The sequence below is a fragment of the Dipodomys merriami genome, unplaced genomic scaffold, assembly GCF_024711535.1.
Source record: "Dipodomys merriami isolate MVZ:Mamm:240054 unplaced genomic scaffold, mDipMer1.0.p SCAF_2, whole genome shotgun sequence".
NCBI lineage: Eukaryota > Metazoa > Chordata > Mammalia > Rodentia > Heteromyidae > Dipodomys > Dipodomys merriami.
Window position 1 is genome coordinate 72363956 of NW_027203381.1, and position 22178 is coordinate 72386133.

General features: G+C 45.4%; 1 protein-coding gene across 2 annotated transcripts in view; it reads left to right on the forward strand.

Annotated features, from left to right (window-relative positions):
• The first annotated feature begins 1626 nt into the window (after nt 1-1626).
• Sema5b (semaphorin 5B) overlaps nt 1627-22178 on the forward strand; it is a 44897-nt gene continuing 24345 nt past the window's right edge. The window contains exons 1-3 of one of the 2 annotated variants that reach the window (XM_070030066.1): nt 1627-1809; nt 7285-7384; nt 12951-12996. In XM_070030066.1, coding sequence (XP_069886167.1) covers nt 1659-1809; nt 7285-7384; nt 12951-12996 — 297 coding nt within the window. In that variant the 5' untranslated portion in view covers nt 1627-1658. The remainder of the gene's footprint in view (nt 1810-7284; nt 7385-12950; nt 12997-22178) is intronic. The other variant, XM_070030065.1, reaches the window with a different exon arrangement.

Here is a 22178-nt window from a genome sequence, read left to right on the forward strand (position 1 = left end):
TTTTTGCTAACTTGATAGATGATAAGTAGGATCCCATTCTAAGTGTAAATTTGCATTGCTCTTGGTAGGGGGTGAGAATATCAAGATATTTAAATCCCTGTTTGTTTCTCTGTTCTTTATCCATTTCTACTGGATTGCTGGTCTTCTGCTTTTCTTTCTCCCTCCCTTCCTCCCTTCTTCCTTTCCTCCCTTCCTTCCCTCCTTCCTTCCGTCTTTCTTTCTTTTTTAATTTTTTTTTTTTTTTTTGCCGGTCATGGGGCCTGAACTCTGGGCCTGGGTGCTGTCGCTCAGATCTTCGGCTCAAGGCTAGGGCTCTACCACTGGAGCCACAGCACCACTTCCGGCTTTTTCTGTTTATGTGGTGCTAAGGAATTGAACCCAGGGCCTCATGCTTGCAAGGCATGCACTCTACCGCTGAGCTACCTTCCCAGCCCCATCTTTCTTTCTCCTTCCTTCCTTCCTTCCTTCCTTCCTTCCTTCCTTCCTTCCTAACTTCCTTCCTTCCTTCCTTCCTTCCTTCCTTTTGGTGGTATTTTTTTGTGGAATTGAACTCATGTTTCATGCTTGCTGGGCAAGCCCATTACCACTTGAGCTGTAACCTCAAGAACTTTTGTTTTGTTCAGATAAGGTTTAGTCGGTCTTCCTACCTCTACCTCCTGAGTGCCTAGGGTTATAGATATTTACTACTACATCTAGTTTGTTTGTGAAATAGGGTTTCACTAACTTTTATCTCAGCTGGCCTGAGACCAACTCCTAATAGTTCTTATGTGTTTATGAATAAAAGTCCTTGTCGTGATTTGAATTGCAAATATTTGTTTCAAGTTTGTATTTGACTTTTGATTCTTTAAAAAATTAATATATATTTTTATTGTAAAAATTCTGTACAGAGGGGTTACAGTTACATGAGTAAGAAAATGAGTATATTTCCTATTGAGCATTGTTACCCCTTCCTTTGTTTTTCTCCTACAATCCCTTCCTTCCCCACCTCCCCAACTCCTCCCTCCCCACCCCCAAGTTGTAAAGTTTGTTTTCAACATAGTGTCTTGATCATCTCATTGGGTGAGGAGGGCATGTAGAAGTTTGTACTTTAAATATAGTCAAATTTAATCAGTCTTTTCTTTGATGACTTCTGGGTTTTGAGTCATAGTATTCCACTCCATGACATGAAGATTCTATCTAAATTTTCTTATTTTGTTTATTATTTTATCTTTAATATTTATATCTTTCATCCAATTGGAATTCTTCCTTGTAAGGTGTTAGACTTGGGTCCAAGTTTTTCTTTCTGCAAATGATTCCCCATTGCCCCAGCTCCAGTTATTAAATGGATATACCACCTTTATCATTAAAATGAATTTGAAAGCATTTGGGATCATAATAGAAAAGGCTCTGTAATTTGTCAGTTTTGTCCAGAACACCATTACAAGGGAAATTAGCTTTCAAGATATGATCTATAACTTTGCATTACCAGGGCAGAGTAAACTCTGAGTAACATAGATGCAATATAAATGTATCTTTTAAAACCCCAAGGGACCACTGACAGTCATGAGGAAACTGAGATATGAGCCATGATGGAGGGAATGCTTAGTGAGATTGAGTTTTGCATTGCAGGTCTTCTTCCCAGCTTGCCTCCAGGAGCTAGGACTGCAGAGGGGCCAATCATGGTGGGCCCAGGACCCCTGGCTATCTCACTGTTCCTGCCTAGCCTCACCCTGCTGGTGTCCCACCTCTGCAGCTCTCAGGATGTCTCCAATGAGCCCAACAGTGAGCTGCTGTGCGCCCGGAGGGAGCACCCCATCGTGGCCTTTGAAGGTGAGAGCATCCCACTTGGTTGTCCTGAAAGACCTAGATCAGACCTGAGTAGGGTCTTCTTAGGTGTTAGAAGCCCTTGGATTGTTCACTTCTTGTAGGTTCTGAGACTTCTTCCTGTAAGGATAGATATTTTAAGAACAGGTAATAGTGGGCTGGATCTAATTTTTGTCTCTGAATCATTTATTCAGGTCCGTCGTTCATATGTATGGGGAGAAGTGGACATCTTTCTAGAGAATGAATTTGCCTGAGAGTGGTCAGGATTTGGTTGGTGGCCTCAGTTCTATCTGTTCTGTAAGGCTAGGCTCCATTTCTTAGCTTCTTCTAAGGAAGGAGCAAGGGGCCTCTTGCATTAGGAAGTCCCTGGCGATCTCTAGAAGGCTTCCTTCTTGGTCTAAATCTGCTGCTGCAGGAATGCCTGTCTTTAGAGTTCTGGGAGCCCTCAGTTGAAAGGTTGACTCATTATTCCTCTCTGTGTCAACGGAGAGCCTGGGAGTGTTGTATTAAAGTGTTTCCCAAACTGGAATTTGTGAATCTCTGGACATATTCCAAAGGGTCCATAAATTCTCCACGATGTCTAAAATTAGTATATACATTTGACGATAATCCAAAAAATGAAATAAAATGCAAATTCTAGAGAGGCCCAAAAGTTCTCCCATGGCCTATTAACCAGTTTGAGGGTCTTTGCTTGACTCACAATCACATTCACATTTCACATGCCACCACATATGTTGTGGTGTAATCTCCAGAATCCTTGGTCCTTGAGTCCAATTAACACTGGGCTACTCCTTCTTCAGAAACACCTGGTTGGGGAAGGTGGGCAGGGACACGAGATTGCCTCCTCCTTTTACAAATAGGAAAAGCAAGCCTTGGATGCTGGGGAGACTTTTCAAAATCACACCTCAAGGTCAGTCTCCTAATACTGCTGCTTGCTCACTGCAGAGCAATCACATAGTCTAGATAGGAAAACACAAATCCCTGTCCTCTGGGTGGCCACATGGCCAGCAGGGTCAGAAAAGATGGAAACCAGAGCAGAAAATCAATCATCAAGTCCAAGGCTGGCATGGGGACTTAAGGAGCCACATGAATGAGAGGTGTGGGAGCTGCTAGAATGGGACGCTAAGGGCATGCTGGGAGTGTGGGTTCCTATCTCCAGGAGGAAGATTCCCAGCTATTTTCTTGCTGTTGCCTTATTTGAGCTGGGATCCCCTAGCTTTGGTGGTTGTCTCTGCAGGGAAAGACCAACTGGGGAAACAGAGGAGCAGAATTCCTAGGGTGGGTTGAGATTGCAGGACTCTGTGACAGCTCCTCATAGACATTTCCTCTTGGAGGGTTTGGGGTATGATTGGCCCTACTGATTCAGAGGAATCCTTTTTTACCTTCCGCTTCTTGTAGTTGGTCTGTATGGAGGCACACAGGGGTAGGAGAAGGACAAGCAAGGAGAGAGATGGGGTCCTTAGTGTCTGGGTCTCCTAAGACCATCTTTGATCTTCAGCGTGAGTTAAATGAACATGATGTCCCACCCACCTGCTTACAAAATGAAGGAATGAAGGAACCTGCCACCCCCTCTTCATCCCTACAGCTTTGAGTTTTCCTATTTGCCAATGTATGTGTGTGTGTTTGTGTGTGTGTATGTGTGAGGCATATTGAGATCAATAACTTCTTCTTCTCTCTCTCTCTCTCCTTCTCTCTTTCTTGCTTTTTTTGGTGGCAGTACTAAGGCATGAAATCAGGACCTGGATGCTGTCCCTTAAGTTTTTCACTCCAGGCTGGCACACTACCACTTGAGCCCATAGCTCCAGTATTGGTTTTTTGTTGTTGTTGGTTCATTGGAGATGAGTTTCACAGGGTTTCCTGCCCAGGCTGGTTTTGATCCATGATCTTCAGATCTCGGCTTCTTGAGGAGCTAGGATTACAGGTATGAGGCACCATGTCGAGCAATCACCAACTTTCTATAAGCCCTGTTGGTGCCAGCACGGAGAAGGCACAATTGTGCGCCAGAGGTAAACAAACATTTCTTATTTATTTATTGTCGGTCGTGGGGCCTGAACTCTGGGCTTGAGCCCTGTCCTGGCGCTCTTCAGCTCAAGGCAAGTGCTCTACCACTTGAGCCACAGCACCACTTCCGGTTTTCTGGTGGTTTATTGGAGATAAGAGTCTCACGGACTTTCCTGCCCCGGCTGGCTTTGAATTTCGATGCTCAGATCTCAGCCTCCTGAGTAGCTAGGATTACAGGCGTGAGCCACCAGGGCCTGGCAACAAACATTTCTTTTGGGTGCTCAGACATCTTATATTTATTTCTCAAAGGCCACTGCCTTTCATTCCTGGCCCAGCTAGTCACAACCTCAACTGTTTCCCTGGTCTCCCTACATTTCTGGTACAGCCGAACACACAGTAGCAACTTGGTTTCCCTTGGGCAAGGGACTGATGACATGTTTCAGAGAAACTGCCTTATTCTAGCACATTCAACCCCCTGGCTTCCAAGACCCCCTCAGACAGCATGCTGCATTTCTGGCTAATGTGCGGGCCTCCTACCTTGTAGCTGTAGTTCTCCTCTCTTCTGCCACCTGACAGATCTGTGAACAACCCCTAAATATCCTAGAGCAGCTGCCAGTTGCAAAAGCTGATGGGAGGTTTTATGTTTTGTAAGGTTCAATCTTCTCCTGGGGTTTCTTTGAAGGGGGCCACCTGGGTTTCTTCTCAGCCTTCACATTGTTGTTGGCCACAGCATGCCCTTTCTCGACAGCGGGGAGAAACCAGCCTGGAGTTAACACCAGCAGTGGTTAATCCACAAAGTGGGTAATTGAATTGGCTATAATTAAAATCACAGGCGCGTCATGGAGAATGTCATTTTTCTCTTAAAGTCCCTGTCCAAAGCCTTTGCTGCACACAGATCTCAGAACGTGCTTGGTGTTTTAAAGACAGCCTTCCCTCTGGTCCCCTTTGCCTGTTTAATAAGAGGAAGTTGGCTCCCTTCCCAAGGCTCCCCAGCACCAAGGCACCGTGCCCAGCCACCTCTCTCCTTGCCCTTCGCCACTTACCCATGTAGGCTCCTTTGGGGCTGGAAGAGAGGAGCAGACGCTGCAAGGACCTCCCACCCTCAGCTTCCATTGTCATCCTTCCTGAGATAAAGGCCTTGAATGGAGATGGAATGAAGTCCCTGCATGGACCAGTCAGGCCACATGCATTGCTCTCCCATTCAGCTGCCCACATGTGGAATGCCCCTGTCTGCAGGAAAGGAGGGACTGCAGTACAGCCTGTTTGCTGCTGTTAGAAAGCATCTGGTCTGAAGAGGACCACACACACAGGGAAAAGGCTGAGCACATTCTGAGTGCCAGGGACAGACAATGTGAACAGAACAGAAAGATAAAGAGAATGTGCAGAGGTTAGCATCCAGGTCTTTCCTGGACAGGAGAGCCCTTGGTTTAGTCTCTAAGGTTGTCCAACATCCTACCAAGATTTTCAAGAGTGGGGCTGAGGTCAGCAAAAAAACAAAACAAAACAAAAAAACCAGCTCACTGGGGTTTAGATCCATTGATTATACCTATATGTCCAAATACCATTAAGGTACTGTGACAATTTTTGCCAGCAACTTGTCACCTGCTGGGGGCAGGGGTGGGCCCAAGGAGTCTGTTCCATTTTGCTGCAGAATTTCTTTTTTTAATCATGCATATCACAATTTTCTGAAAAACATCCAACTTAAAAAAAAAAACCTCCAGTTCTCCAGGGAGCGATTAAGTGTTTGCCTGTCGTGCAGAAATGAAGGGCTGCTTTTACTCTGTAGTGGAGGGATAATGAGCAATGATTTATTTCCCTTGGATTACACACACACACACACACACACACACACACACACACACACACACTTCTGGGACTTATGTGAGCCAGTCACTAATGTACTGAAGAGAGAGAGCACAGGGCCTCCCATTCACCTTCTTTATCCCATCAGTGTAAAAGTTCTTCTGTCTACAGCTCCATCCTTACTGGTGTTAGTTCCCTCCCTGCTGGGAGGCATAGATGGAGTGAGATCTGTTAAGGAGCTATGGGCCACGATAGGAACAGTGGGTCTCCCATGGAAAAGAACAAGAGAAAGTCAGCCAGCACAGTTCCAGACCATTCCCCATTTATCCAGATGGCTGCATGGTACCCTTTCTGCCCACTCAGTCCTTCTGACTGGCTTTGTCTGGAAGAACCTTCTTAAAGATAGGGTGGACTCTGACCTCTCAGACTCTGTCCCTTCCACCTCTATGGAATCTTATCTAAGACCTGATTCTCCTGGTTAAATTCATGCAATATTTATAGTTGCCCAGGATCCAAGAAAGATCTTTCTGCCAAGAACCAGTAGCACATGCCTACAATCCTAGCTACTCAGGAAGCTGAGATCTGAGGATTGTGATTCGGAGCCAGCCTGAGCAGAAAAGTCTGTGAGACTCTTATCTCCAGTGAACCACCAGAAAACTGGAAGTGGAGCTGTGGACCAAAGTGGTAAAGTGCTAGCCTTGAGAGGTAAAAGCTCAGGGGCAGCACCCAGGTCTTGAGTTCAAGCCCTATAACTGACAAAACAGAGAGGGGGGGTGGGAAGGAAGGAAGGAAGGAAGGAAGGAAGGAAGGAAGGAAGGAAGGAAGAAAGGAAGGAAGGAAGGAAGGAAGGAAGGAAGGAAGGAAGGAAGGAAGGAAGGAAGGAAGGAAGGAAAAAAGGAAAAGATTGATGGTTCTTGGTCTTCAAGACAAACCATTGGCCAGAAGCATATTGTGGTAGAATTCTGATGTCAGTAAAGCAGAAGGCTGGGAGCTCTAAATCCTGTTTGTGGGGGTCAGGGAATTGGGGGTGACAGGGACTGTGCCATTGTGCAGAGGCACAAAGGTTTTCAGGCTCTATGAGTTTGAGAAGTATGTTTTAGTTTAGTGTGGCGGGGGCAGAGGGTTGGAGGGAATGTAAGGATGAAGCATCATTCTTTCATTTAGTCAAATGATTGCCAGGCAGATAGCTTGGGAGAACAGTGAGGCCAGAAACCCAGAGGTGATAGGACTTGAAACTTTCCCTGGAGAGCTGGGAAGGGTTCTAAAGCTTCAGAGTGACATAGCCACATTTGTATTCTAGAAAAATGGCTCTGGTGGCCTTGTGTTAATGGACTGGAGTGAGTGCATCAGGCAGGTTGGGAGGCTCTTGGCACCAATCCAGGACAAGAGATGAGGGTGCATGATAGGAGATGGGAATGGAGTGAAAGATGTGTGTGTGTGGATTTGAGAAACCGTTTGGAGATAAAAACAAACAGGATGTGTACTGATATGGCTGCTGGAGATCTGGAGGAAAGTCAGGGATGATTCAAAGTTCCCCTGTGTACAGGGTAAAATCTTCTTCCAATTGCAGAAACAGCACTCTGATCTTCCCCAAGGCCACACAGCTGGCTGCTCCAAGGTGGGCAGCTGGGAACTCTGGTCGAACAGTAACCACAGGGTTGCCTTTTCTCCTACCAGATCTGAAGCCATGGGTATCTAACTTCACCTACCCTGGAGCCCGAGATTTCTCCCAGCTCGCTCTGGATCCCTCCAGGAACCAGCTTATCGTGGGAGCCAGGTAATGAGATGCAGGAGAGACTTGGATGGAAGTTGAAGGGGGCTGGAATTGGACGGAGGGAATATTGTTTTGGATGAAGGCACTGTGGACAAACCCTTATCCTGAGTCCTGGTCTCTTCTGCCAGACTCTTGTATTTAAATGTCTGTCCTCACGGAAGGTAGCAGATAGAGGCTGGAGGCAGGGAGATGCCCCCCTAACAGTTCCTGATCTCAGCCAGGGTGTTTTTCAGGGGTTGGCAGAGATGTCTGCTGGTTACCTTCTGCCCCAGTCCCTCCCTGATGCCAGGACCTGTCCAGTTGGCAAATTCTCTCAGAGCTCTCAAAGAAAAGGTGCCCAGGAGCCCCCTGCTGGCCAGCTGGCAGCCTGCACCTGGGGTGCTGGCACAGGCCACGTGCCTTCTTTTATGAAGGGCCTCTCTTCCCTGTGGCCTGTTCCCCTGAGCCCCATTGCTCACTAGAGATAAAGCTCCCTAGGGAGGCTCATGAGACTTTCTGGGGTGGAGTAGGAGGAACTAATTTCTCACCAATTGTTCAACTGCTGGTCCTGGTAAGGAAGGCGCTTAGAGATGGCCTATCACATAGGTTTCAGGCTGTTCCTGGGCCAGCAACTCCTGCAGCACCTAGGAGCTGGTTGCAAGTGGAAATTCCCCAGGCTCAAAAGCAGCTTTCTGACTCTAGAGTCAGAAACTCTGGGGGTAGACCCCTCCAACTTGGAGAATGGCTAGTCTGATCCAAAGCCCTCATTTTAAACATGAGGAAGTACAGGGCTTGAGAGGGAAAAGAGACCTTCCCAAGATGGCAAAGGCATGGGGGTAAGTCTAGATCTCCTAACCGCAGGGCTATTTTTTGTTTGTTTGTTTCTGCTGGTAGGTCTGTGTTACATGCACTGAATTTTTCACTCTTGGTGCCAGATGTTCTGTGTGGTTCAGCAGGTCTAGAGGCAGGAGGGATGGACAGAGGTAGCCATTGGGTGGGTCACTTCTGGGCTACTCTGGCTGGTCATACTTGACTCCTGGTCTTCTGTGTCTTTGCCTCATTTTCTGTATGAAAAGGAAGCAAGTCATGAATAAACTCTGGACTAGGATCAAACAAGCTGCATTCTTATCCTAGGGAGAACTTGAACTTTGAGTCTCAATTTCTTCATCTATGAAGTCTGAGTTACAGTCTTAGTGCAGCCCACTATACAGGACTAGTGAAAAGTTGGGGTTGAATGTATTTTCTTTTCATTTAAACAAAGCTCTAAAATTATTTTGCACCAGCATTATGTGTTATGGTATTAACATGCAAGAGTTACAAAAGGATACCCAGGCTGGGTGCTGGTGGTTCATGCTTGTCATCCTAGCTACTCAGGATGCTGAGATCCGAGGGTCTCATTTTGAAGCCAGCCTAAGCAGGAAAGCTCAGGAGACTTTTATCTCCAATTAGCCACCAAAACGGGGCAAGGAGAGGGGAAGGCTCCGAGGAGCTGAAAGTGGAGCTATGGCTCGTGTTAGAGCACTAGCCTTAAAAAAAAAAAAAAGCTCAAGGTCAACACCAAGCCCTGAGTTCAAGCCCCAGGACTAGCACAAAAAGAAAAAGAAAGAATGAGAAAAAGATTATTCAGTGAAAAGCAAGGCTCACACACACACACCCCCCTCACACCAGTAGGATCCCTCCTGGGGGTGTAACCTAGCTCCACCTAGGTGGACCTTCTTAATAGAACACTGAAACACAGATTGGAGAGGCCTTCCCTCATTGTTTCTACAGATGTAGGCACACAAGGCAATGGACCTTAATTTCTGACAGAGAAATAATCATTTTTCTTTTGTACTTTAACATGAGTTTACATTCAGTTATAAGAAATAATAGAGAGAGATCCCATGTACCCTTTGCCCAGGGTCCCCCAGTGGTATCATCTTATATAACTGTAGTGCCACATTATAATTCAGAAGCTGACATTCATGTCATCCTTCTGCCCAGCTGGGATTTCACGTTTGCATATGCACTTTTCAAACCCAAAGAGTAGCATCTAGAGACTCCTCTCTGAACCTTGTGGAAGCATTTTGAAAGCTATCTTTCATTCTGCACCTGCCATGTGCCCAGCAATGTTATTATTTTATGTACTTTTATGTGGTAAATCAGCTAATACACATCGCAGAGCATATGTGAACCAAATAATCCAGTACGTATCGTAAACCGTGCATGCAGAAAATTATCCAGTCTTTACCATTGTCTTAGAAAGTGAATTCTGTGAGGCCCCTATTTTAGGAACCAGCACTTAACAGAGTTTAAGAGTCCTGCCTGTAGTCACACTGCAGGCATACCCTGTAAATGGTGGGGTTTTTGTTGTTGTTTTTTTTTTTTTTATGGGTAGGTATGTTTGAAAGCTTCCCTTCCACAGCTGGAAAGCATACTTTGTCCTGGGTCTTTGAGCCTAGACAGAGAAAAAGTCCACTCTGGGCTGGTGTCTTATGATTTGTTATGGATCCTTGTAAATTTTTCCTCTTGTTTTCCTTCTTCTCTACCTGACTTTTTTTTTCTCCTTCTTCCCAAACCTCATGAACCTCAAGAATTCAGGTTAGGGATTTCTTTTTTTTTTAATTAAAAAAATCAATTTATAATCCTGCTTTGTTCCCTACAGACTGGAGGATGAGATAGGCTGGAGAGATTTCTTTGCTCTCAGAAGCGCCGGCTGGGATGTTGTGATGAATGATTTTTGATGGGATAAAGATGAACCAAGTGATGGAATGTTTCCCCTAATTTGTTAAAGCTGTGAGCAGATGCCAGTGTTACCTGAGCGCACAGCTGGGGCAGAGCCATAAGCTGGAGCCCATCTGTCCCCAGTCCAGGAGTGTGGCACAGGGAAGCCCTGCCAAGGAGCTGGGGAGGGGATTTGGGGGGAGCAGCTGAGGCCTGGAGCCAAGGTCATCCGTGAGGCTGCCCAGCCCCAGGACAGCAGAGAAGCTGAATGGGACCTGGGCCAACAACCAGAACTGGGAGAGGATCTCCCTATCAGAGGTGTCCAATTGCAGCCCTGGCTTCCTTCAGCAGGGCCCCTCCTTCCCATTTTGGCCCACTTCACAACTTTCTCCTCATTTCTCAGCACAGCTAAGGTGAGCCAGAACTTTCTAAAGTAATTATTCCTAAAAAGTTCTGGAACCCAAAGAGGAATGGCTTAGAAGAGAAAAAAAAAAAAAGAAAAAGAAGAGGAAGAAAGTCTTTGGAGGGGGACCAAGATTTTTAATTCTGTTTGTTATTAACACTTTTTTTCTTTTTTTCTTTTCCTTTATTTATTTATTTTTTGTGCTGATACTGAGGCTTGAAACTCAGAACCTTGTGCTCTTATTTAGTTTTTTGCTAAAGGTTAGCTCTCTACCACTTGAGCCACACTACCACTTCTAGCTTTTTGATGATTAATAGGAGATAAGAGTCTCTTATTTTTTCTGCCCAGATTGATTTTGAACTGTAATCCTCAAATCCCAACCACCTGAATAGTTAGGCTTACAGGTGTAAGCTACTGGTACCTGACAATAAAGACTTTTAATGAGTCTTCATCAGCCTCTGAAATAAGAAAGCCAGGCATTGACTCCTCCATTTTCCAGATGTGGGCACTGAGATCCATAGACAGCCCTCGCAAGTGGCTCAGCTGGAATTCTGCCTGTCTGTCATAGGGTCTGAACCTTGAGTTTAAAAATCACTTTTCTGTGGCACTTTGACCCAGCGGGTATGCCACCCTTATGACTCCTTGAGTTCTGAGTCCCTGTGAGTAGCCCTCTGGCTCTAAAGTCCACACAAAGTGGTTTGAGCAATGCCTGATCCTTATGAATTCTCAGTGTCTAAACTTTTTTTCCTGCTGGTCCTGGGGTTTGAACTCAGGGCCTGGGTACTGTCCCTTTGCTTTTTCACTCAAGGCTAGCACTCTACTACTTGACCCACAGCTCCACTTCCAGCTTACTTATATTTTTTTGTAGTTAATTGGAGATAAGAATCTCACGGACTTTCCTGAGCCATGATCCTCAGATCTCAGTCTCTTGAGTGGCTAGGATTACAGGCATGAGCCACCGGCTCCCACTATTAACACTATTAAATATTTAATATTTAAATAACCATTGCTATTTAAAGCACGTGAGCAGCCAGCTGCTGGATAAAAAGTGTTTGAGGAAGATGTTACTGGCAGTGCTGTAGAGGCTGGAGGTGAGGCAGAGGAGGGAGGTAACTGGACTTCAGGAGACAAGGTAGGTGGTCCAGGAAGAGAGCCATGGAGAAGTCAGATCTAGAGGAGTCACTGACTACAGGCAATAAGAAAGCAAACGGGATTCTGGGGGCCTGTATAGTGAGGCATAGTGCTCAGGGTGGGGGCCAGCAAGGAGGAAGCTGGTTTGAGTCCCTTCAAGAAAGAGCTCCTGGGGTTACATGTGAACAGAAACAGGCTCCAAGGTTGGAAAAGATGAAGTCAGAAGAAAGTTACAAGTTCAGTTTTTGGATATTAACTGGAATTATGCAACACTTTATTCCATAAAACAAAATAAGTGTTTGGGATTAGGTACCCATGGCTCATGCCTGTCGTCCTAGATCTCAGGAGACTGAGATCCGAGGATCAAAGTTCCAAGCCAGGAAAGTCTATGAGAACCTTACTTCCACTTGAACTACACCAGAAGTGGAGATGTAGCGGTAGAGTGTCAGCCTTGAGGGGAAAAGCTAAAGGACAGTGCCCAATTCTTGAGTTTAAGCCCCAGTACTCTCTCTGTCTGTCTCTCTGTCTCTTTGTCTCTCTCACTCTCTCTGTCTCACACACACACACACACACACACACACACACACACACACACACACACACACACACAGGTTCTGATGGGGCTGAGCCAAAGACATTCATTTTATAGACAAAAAATGGCTCTTAAAGAAAGCAGAAACAAAGAACTAAAAACAGATTGGCCATTTCAAAGTTCTTCTTGTAGAGTGGAGACAGAACAACAGAAAAATAACTGTGGCTAACATCAGGTGACATCAGTACCTGCTTTGGTGTCAGATCAAGGCAGACAGAATGTAACTATTGTGCCAGTTGAAACTAGTCCATTTGGAAATTTTGGCTCTTCTCTCTCTTTCCTGATTTCTTTGAAGATCAGTTTTGGAAACTTTAGCATGACCGATTCTCTGTCTGCTCTTTGGGGACCTAGTACTTTTGGGACCTAGGAGCTTAATCTAAACAATGGTCTCCTGTAACTTATTTAACAGTAGAATGAGGAGTTTCCTCCCTATGCTTGCTGGGTTAGCTAGGACCAGATATAGCACAGGACTCGAGGGGGTAGACAAATCTGAGAGTTACTGTCTATGTGACCCAGACCATTGATGCAACTTGTTTCCTCATCTATAAAATGGGATTTTCTCTATCTATTGCTAGAGCTACAAGACATTTTAATATACTAACAAGAAGTGATGTTCTCCCTGGACAGTGGCCTACCATAGGTCCTCTGCAGTCAACATAGTCTTGGCACCCCATGAATCCTGAACCAGGAGACTTCTTCCTGGGGTAGGGTCCTGCCTACAAACCTAGCGTGCCTTATGTTTTCTGTTTCTCTTTTTACAGGAACTACCTCTTCAGACTCAGCCTTGCCAATGTCTCCCTCCTTCAGGTACATTTAGTTTTCTTCCTGAAATTTCCTGTATTTGGAAGTTAGGGCAAGGAGACGGGAGGGTAGCAACCTGAGATGTGATATTCAGAATTCAGCCCCTAATATTCACAGCAGGTGACATCTGCCCTTTCCCATCTGGCCATGGCCTCAGAGCCTGTTATTAAAGTCACTGCTGGGGATATACTTGGGAGTGGGGTGCAGCCTACATACACATAGGGGTGCTGCATACAAGGCTCTTGCATAATTCAGAGAAGCTGCTGGTGAGAAAATGAGCACCAGGTCAGGATGAACAACTGTCTCTTTGACTGGACAGATGCACAAAATTCACCTGACCCTGTTTGCCTCTGAGATCCATCCATTTCTGAGTTAAAACTGGAGTTGTACTGAGAAAACTGGGACTATTGGGAATTCTAAGTCCACAGGAAGCTCTCTTGAGTTTGGGCCTCTAGGAAAAGGGTATCCCTGGTTCCCTTCTTAGCTTGGCCTAAGTGATTCCGTTCTAATTCATTTTCACTGAGCTGTGATTGATTTATTATCTGTTGCCAAGAAAGACTCCCCAAGCATAATTCCCTAAGTGCTCTGAGAGACTTTTTAATGGGACTCCCTGATCCAGAACAGTTATCCCAGATTGAGAAACAGATGCCAAACCATCTCCGCAGAGGCTGAACATTCCAAAGGACAATCATCTCTTCCTCAGTGAGAGAAGAGCTTCACTTATCATGTTTAGAAGGCTTCATCTCCCAACTTTCGAGCACTCATTGAGCACTGACTGGACATCAAAACCGAACTGGGGACTGGAGGTACAGGAAGGACAGTCTTTGACCTCCAGGAAAAGTGATAAGTGGTGCATGCAATCTAATTAGAATTCAAAAGGTTATCCAGTGCTGGACTATTTGGCATTGAGTTTCACCACAGTGGGCAGATAGGGAAGGATAAGCTAGTGTGACATTTTGGTCTCCTTTTTTCCAACCTGAGTCCACACTCTATGCGATCACTGCAACTCTGGGATGGCTATCAAAGGACCGTATGAAGTTATTTTCGTGGAAAGGGAGGGGTCAGGAGGAATAAGGAAAAGTTGCAAGAAAAATACATTTATCCTTCTATTTATCCCTTTACTGGGCAATCTGCCTATCTGCTTATCTGTCCATCCAACCATCCCTCCAATAAACATTTAGTGAATGCTCACTAAAACCCAAGTCTGGTATTAGATTATGGTAGTAGGCATTTGAGTTTCAAAGGTAAAGTCTATCCCTTGGACTCAGGATCATATGTAAGGAGCTGGGAAGGTGGCTCAGTGGTAAAGCGCTAGCCTTGAGCTGAAGAGCTGAGGGACAGCACCCAGGCCCAGAGTTCAGGCCTCACAATCAGACACTCCCTCCCCCCCAAAAAAACAGATCATATGTAAATTCCCTTTTTTAGAGGTGGACCGTATGATATGTTCCTGAGGCCTGGGCTGGTTCCCAGAGACAACATTCTGTGGTTTGCTAGTTTGGTCATTCTGTGGCATTGCTAGTAGCCAGTAGCTAGTATAGAACCTAGTTTCTAAGTGGAATCTATAGAAACTTAACCCAGCAGGTCAGGGACCGAGGAAGTCAGGGCAGAGAAGGTTCAAAGTAGGGTGGGGGGAAGGGGAGGCCACAAGTCCAGGAGGGCTTCCCTAAGCACCAGGCATTTGACTTTATTGGATTCCTAAGGTCTGTCAATGAAGACCCTCTGTGTAGAGGGGCCAAGGATGGAAGAGAGAGAAATAATGGCAGTGCTGTGGGAGCGGTGGCCTGGATGCACAAGGAACCCTCTGGGCCCAGCAGGACCTGCAAAGGCTTCCCAGAGTTGCTGCCTTTGAACTGGAGCTCAAAGGATGTGTTTTCCAGGCGGGGAAGGGGATAAGAGAGGTGTAAAATAGCACACAGCATTGAGGGTCAGGATCAGAGGATGGCAGTGGGGTAAGGATAGGAGATGAGGCCTGGAAGAGACAGAGCAGCCTCGCTGTGAGGTGCTTCATTGCTGAAATGAGGGGGGCCAAATTTTATTCTGAAGGGCAATGGGAATCCACTAGTGACTTAAGCAGAGAAGTGGCATGAACAGGCTTCACCATTTGATCACCTGGGCCAAGAAAGAGACTAAGGGTGGAGAAGCTAATTGGGAGACCATTGAGTTGTCCTGGCAAGTCATGGGGAGACTTTACTGGAAGACATGGGGGTGAAAATAGGAAGGGATCTTCAGGTAGCAGATCACACAGGCCCACAACATCACACAGCTCCAGGATCTTCAGATATGCTAGCTCTGTGTAAGGTGACCCTCGGTGTGGGTCAAATTAACAAATTAACAGTGTTTAGACCACAGAGATGAAGCTGGGTTTCTGACATGCACAGCTGGATGTTGTGAATTAGGAGGGGAATGGTGCTTTCTTGGCCACTGATGGCTATATAACAGAATCACCAGGTTCTGAAAAACACTGTTGCCTCTTAGATTCTGGCTTACTTTCTCCTGGATTCTAGAGGCAGAGATTCAGCTTCAGGGGTATTCTCAGAAAAACAGCCTCAAGAGGATCAGGAACTGGGTTTACCACCTTTCCCGGGATGTCACTTAGGGACCTATCCTCAAAGTACAGCCTGGATTCTCCTAAGAAATGCAAGGAGAAAAATAAATATACTTTGTGTTCACATTGTGGCCACAGAGGAGAAAAAATAAACAAGAGGTTGGGACAGGCCATCCAATGCCCTCTCAACAAGACTGGAGACCTTGGCTTCTGATTCTCAGAGTGGCTCCTTTGTGTCTGCTGTCTGGCCTGGGGAGAAAATCCTAGCTTTTGAGTTTTGACTGTAAAAGTGTCGCGCCAGTAAGGATCCTGCCATTGCCTTCACTGGAGGTGTCTAGCCCCTGCTCTAAGCTTTCAGTCTAATTATAAGCAACTGACCAAGGACTGCCCTGTCAAGGGCAAGGATGCACATGGGTTTTAAGGTTTCATTAGAGAGCCAATTGAGCCTCCCACTTGGTTCCAGGGTATGACTTAAGCAAACGTAAAACCCGATGTTTTATTGATAGCTTAAATAATTAACATTCCTTAAAGTAAAATCTAAATGCAAACAGTTTATGCAAACCGGTATCCATTAAAGGGATTCTAAGTACCTGACCTCTATTAAACAATTAATGTAAACTGCTATTCCTTAAGGAAAATCGAAATCATAGGCAGGAGGGGCAGCCTGAAACCGAGCAGTTGTGTGTGTTAAGGTGGAGGAGGGATTAGAGAAGTAGGGGATGAGTAGGGGAATTAAGTCAGCTTAAATCAGCTCACTTGCATTGTTGTTACCAGCTTAACCCAATCAATTAGTCTTGGAAAATTTTGAAAAGGAGGCCAGTGATCAGTGACATTGTGTCAGGGGGCTGAGAAGCCAGAATGATGAGCTATCTTGGTTCAGCAATTAGGAGCTCAGGAGCAATCTTTGCCAGAGTAGGTCTAGAGGATGATGTGGATGCAGGGCAGTTGTAACAGATTCATGATCTCAGGATTCCATGATAAGTTTTGTTAGGACCTGGGTTGTCATTGGGGTGATTCCTGAGTTCTCTGCGTTCTCTAAGCTTGGATGATGGCCACAACATAGATTTGTTGGAAGTTTAAACTCTACTGAATGGTGCTCAGATGTGCTGATGCTCAGCCATTATCTCTGTCTGGCTTCTATGTGTCCAGGAAAGTTGCTGAATTCACAAGGAAACTCTCTGATTCATGTCTCTGGGTATCTCATCTATTCTTAAAAAACTTGAACCACACAGCTACTAGAGATCATCACCCTGGAGTTTCTGCATGGAAAGTTGATAGTATATGTCAAATTACACTCCTTGATTGATAGCCATCAAAAGTGAGAAATTTCAATAGGCATATATTCATATTGTAGTATGAAATATGAGACATCATCGGAGAAGAGATTCGGTGCCTTCTGGAAGTGGAAAGTGGATGGAGTGATCATCCTGACTTAGTAGAGCAGAATGCCTTACAGAGGCAAGCTGAAGCCTTAGATAGGCTCAGAAATTGGAGTGTGGGATATTGTGGAATTGAGCATTTGCTGGCCCAGACATTTGCTGAAATCAGCCATTTCTTCAAGAAGCATTGGTTCCTTTCAGTGGGAAAGGGTTAGTGATTTATTTTTAAATATGTATGAATAGTCAATAATCATCAGACATTTGAGGAAATAAATGAAAGTGAAGACCAAAATAAGCAAATAAAGAAATGAAGGAAGCTGTAACAGAGATAATGTAAGCAATATAAGAAAATGTTTTAAAATTTAATTACAAAAAATTAGTATCTTCTGAAATATGAAAGCATTTTGTGTATAACCAATAAATTTCAAATTAGAAATGCAATTGGGAAAAGAAGAATTGAATTATAGGATTAAAAGATTAAGTTGAAGAAAAATGTACAAGAAATTTAAAAAACAAACAATAAATCAAAAATAAGAGAGAACTAACAGAAAACTAGGAGATCATTGCACAAGAGCCAACAGTGGATTGGATTTGTAATAGTTGTACACACACACTCACAAACACACAAAAACAGAAACACAGAAAGAAAAAGGCAAAAAGGTGAAGTAGAAATTAAGACTGAAATAACATTTAAAAAAAACTTTGTTAAAATGAATCTTCAAATAGAAAAGGCTGACTTAGTTCTCAAAAGACAATAAACACCCAGTGTGAAATTCAGGCCACTGTTCATAAATAGAAGATCCTAAAAGACTTCCAGAAACCAAAAAAGCTACTACAAAAGACGGAGAGTCAGCATCATATCAGAATTCTTCAGAGCAATGTCAGAACCTAGAAAACCATAGAAGAATAAATACTCTGAAAATTCTAAATAAAAGCCAGATGCCAGTGACTCATGCCTGTAATCATAGCTACTCAGGAGGCTGATATCTGAGGATGAAAGCCCAAAGCTAGTCCCAGCAGGAAAGTCCAAGACTCAACTCCATGAGGCACCAAAAGAACTGAAAGTGGTTCAAGTGGTAGAGTGCTAGCCTTTGGCAAAAATGCTCAGCAGCACCCAGGCCCTGATTTCAAGCCCCAGGTCTGGCATAAAAAAATCCTAGAGCTTTCACTGCTATGAATCACTATTACTGCCACCGCTGCTACTTTCCTATCAATGATGAAAAACACAAACAAGTGGGTAGTCTGTGGCCTGAGCAGCAGGGACTGCAGCCACCAGGTTGAACACAAGGAGACAGGTGAAAGTCTGCTCTGAAGGAAGACCAGAAGCAGCCCACTGAAGCCTAGCTCCTATTCATGCCCCAGCATGTGGATCAACTCTGGCTGAGGAACCTAAATGTCATAATGAGACCAGAGACTGACAAGTCTCAGCATTGCAACCTGGTACTGTATCTTTTCTTGCTGCTCTCCAGCCTCCCAGATTTTATGGAAGGCAGAGCTATGACTTAGACACACTACAGTTGTTAAAGACATTGGCAGATCTGGACAGTGATTCAGTTTTTGGACTGACCATCTGACATGCAATTTCTAGCTTCAGGAACTAGTAGGGAGTATTGGGAAGATAGCAAGGCCGTCCTACATGAAAGTAATTTTATCTTTGGTAGAGAAAGGAAGGAGTTACCGACTACAGAATCACATTCCTCTGTCCGGATGGATCTGGGATCAGTTTGTGATTGACTTTCCAAAAAATCTTGATCATAGTCAGAAGAAGTTGACCACTGCTGCGGGAGGCTGAAAGATCTTGGAAGAATGGCAGGAAGCAGTTAAGATTACAGGTGTGAATCACCGTATCAAGCTTCTGTTAAAATGGAGTCTTTCTGCCCTGGGTGACTCAGGCATAAAGAAGTGAAATCCTCATCTCAACTTCCAGCAGCCAGGCTAAGTGCAAATATTGAATGATAAGACCTGGCTTTGAACTAAGATCCTCCTGATCTCAGCCTCCCAAGTAGTTAGAAATACAGGTAGTAGCCTTAGAGGCTGGTGCATCATTTAGAAATCTTAGTGAGAGAAAGCAAAATAGAATTTTAAAGAAAAATTAGTGTCTGGATGCCTTCTGTGAGACCTCTCTACCTGTTTTCCAGGTGGCCATGTTCAAAGCCATATTGAGAACCACAAGAAGGTGCTTTCCCATATGCAGCAAAGGATTAGAGCAAGGATGGGCTGAACTCCAGAGAGCCAGTTATCAGGTGATACAGGACATGAACTCACAGGGAAAGATGAACTAGTCCAATTCAATTACCTCTGATGGAGGGATTTCTAAGACACAAATATTTGGGGCCAGGTTGTGAAATGAGGAAAGGGACTGTACCATGATGCACTGTCCCTGTTGTCCCTTTTTTATTCACCCACCTGAATTCTGGGATCTTATATCCCCAACCCTGGTCATGAAAGTTTGTAGCAGGATTGCTACATGGTCATGGTCATGGTCTCCAGTAGAGTTGTGCAGGCACCCAGGTAGAGTTTGGTCCCTAACTGTCCCTCATGTGGGTGGTGTGGATAGGGAAGGGGCTGCAGGTGCAGCTGTCATTGAACCTGGATCACAAGATCCTGGCCACACTTCCTATTTTTTTCATCTTTCATTCTAGCCAATAGGATACAAGAATTGAGGCCATGCCCACATCCCATGCTTCCTAGTAGCACTGGCATTCTCCTCTATTGGTTTATATGACTACCAGCAGTTGAGAGAAGTAAAAGTGATACACGGTAATAAAGAGAATCAAGGTGATTTAAGGTGGTAATTGTGAGACTAGAGATAGTTTCAGAGCCTGGGAATGTGCCCCGCTTCCCCATCCCAGTGCAAACAAGACAGAAAAAATTAGCTGCTGGAAAGAAACTACTGCAAGAATTCCTACAACAGAATTGTCCTGGAATACTAATGCAGACTCCAAGAAAAAGAATATTCGAAGGCAGGTAATCCCAAGACAAACACCCCTAGGGACTGTAATTGAACTGAGGGTGTGACCAAAGACCATGCAGACCCTGATTCTATCCCTCCACTGGGCACTGCCAGAGCTGCCAGGGTCAAGAGTATCACGGGTCCCATTAACACTGAGGGCCTGGAAAGGCGCACCAACACCTGGTGCTTGCCCTGGACTCTAGCAGAATAAGAAGCCAACAGCTGTGGAATGAGGTCGAACAACTGAAGAGGAAAATAAAGACCTGCAGGAACAACAGGTAAAAGAAAATGAAAAGATGGCCTGTGTGCAGGAAGCTCTGAAAACAGAGCTGGAGCTCCACAAGCTATCAATACAGATGTTGGTTTTAGAAAAATTTGACTTACAATCTGCCCTGGCCCACATGCAGCAGGTGGCCAATGAAAGAGACCTGGAACACCAAGATCTTGAAAGCTGCCTGCAGGTTTCAGAGCAGTGGGTCACACTGCTAGAGATGACACTGACTGCAGTCTCCACCACGCAGAATGAGACCAACAAGAACAATCTAGAGCTGAGTGCCAATGGCTCACGCCTGTAATCCTAGCTACTCAGGAGGCTGAGATCTGAGGATTGCGGTTCAAAGCCAGCCCGAGCAGCATACTCCATGAGACTTTTATCGCCAATAAACCACTAGAAAACCGGAAGTGGTGCTGTGGCTCAAGCAGTAGAGCACTCACCTTGAGCTGAAGAGGGCAGGAACAGTACCCAAGCCCAGAGTTCAAGCCCCACGATTGACAAAAAAAGAAAAGAAAAGAAAAGAAAAAAAGAACAACCTAGAATTCATGAAATCCCTGAATAACGCGAAGCTGCAGCTCTAGGAAAAGGGCAGAAGCTGTGATGGCCTGGAGGAAGAGAACACTGAGCTGCAGGAGAGGCTGGAAGTGTTTCTGACACAGAAGGCAGACATGAAGATCACAGTTCACGGGTTTCAACAAGCACTAGTGGAGCAGGCAGAGTTGGAAAGACAAATGGACAATCTGAATGAGTTGTTGACAACATTAAAGTTGGAGAGAGAGAACTTGGTGGAAGACCTGAGGGTGGAGAGCTCCAGGTGGCAGGAGAAGGTCCAGCAGCTCTTGGAGCAGATGAGCAACTGAGAGAGGAGAAAGAGCAAGGGGTGAGGCAGCTGTTGGACCTAGAGCTGTTGGAACTGAGAAAGTAGCTGGCAGAGCCGCCGCCTCTGCAGCCCCCTGCATTGCAGGGCCACCTCAGGCTGAGCAGCAGCTGCAGGCCCAGGCCTTCCAGTTGCAGAAAGAGTTCAAGAACCCGGAGGAACAACTTCACATCCAGATACAGGAAAACCAGAGCCTCAATCTCCAGAACCTGGAGCAGGAGCAGCGGCTGTGGATACTGGAGAAGAAGGCTGAGGATTGGGATCAGCATGCTGAGGATCAGCACAAGATCCTCAAGACAATGGAATAGGAACATGTGACTGTGAAATGCACATTCATGCATAACTGAGAGCTGAAAGATCAGCTGACCCAGCTGCAGGATACCTTCAATAGGCTGAGAAGGAGGAGGAGCTTGCTAGTGTTCTACACTCTAAGCAGCAGGTGAAGACAGATACGCAAGAGAAGCTGGATGGAGCTAGAGAAGAAATGAGGAGAAAAGAGATCGCTGAGTTAAAGAGCCAAACAGCTCAGAATCTGCAGGAGCATAATGATCAGTACCTAGCCCAGCTGCAAGAGCTCTGAGCCACCTGTGAACAGCACATGACCTCCAGTCAGCAGCTGACCTCAGAGAAGGAGTCCCTGCAGCAGCACCTGCTGAGGCAGACCCAGCTGCTGGAGCAGTTGAAGCAGGAACAGGTGCAGAGCAAATTGGAGGCCCAGATGGAAAGTAAAAAGTTACCGGACACTATGAAGTGCCTGGAGGCAACAAGACATGAGAATAAGCAGCTGTGGGCCCAGCTGAGCTTCCTAGTCTTCCCTAGGGAAGGTAAAGAAGAGGTGAGGAGGCAACTCCCCCTAATATGACTGTCCCAGAGGACACAAACAACTCACAAACCAGGTGGAAATTTTATCTAGAAGCTCTATCCATTGCTGAAACAAAGAAGGTGAAGTGCAGCCGGCAACTGCAGGAACAGTAGGCCCTCTATGAAATGCTTGAAGAACCTGGCAGTCCAGTGCCAGAGAAAGCTGGAACACCAGACCCTCTTCTCTAACAGCTGGGCCTATAGCCTTTTTGAGAAGAGGAAGCAGGGCACACCGGCACCCAAGAAGAAGCTGAAAATCTGCTTCACCAATGACCTGCCTGACAAGGTGGACTACCATA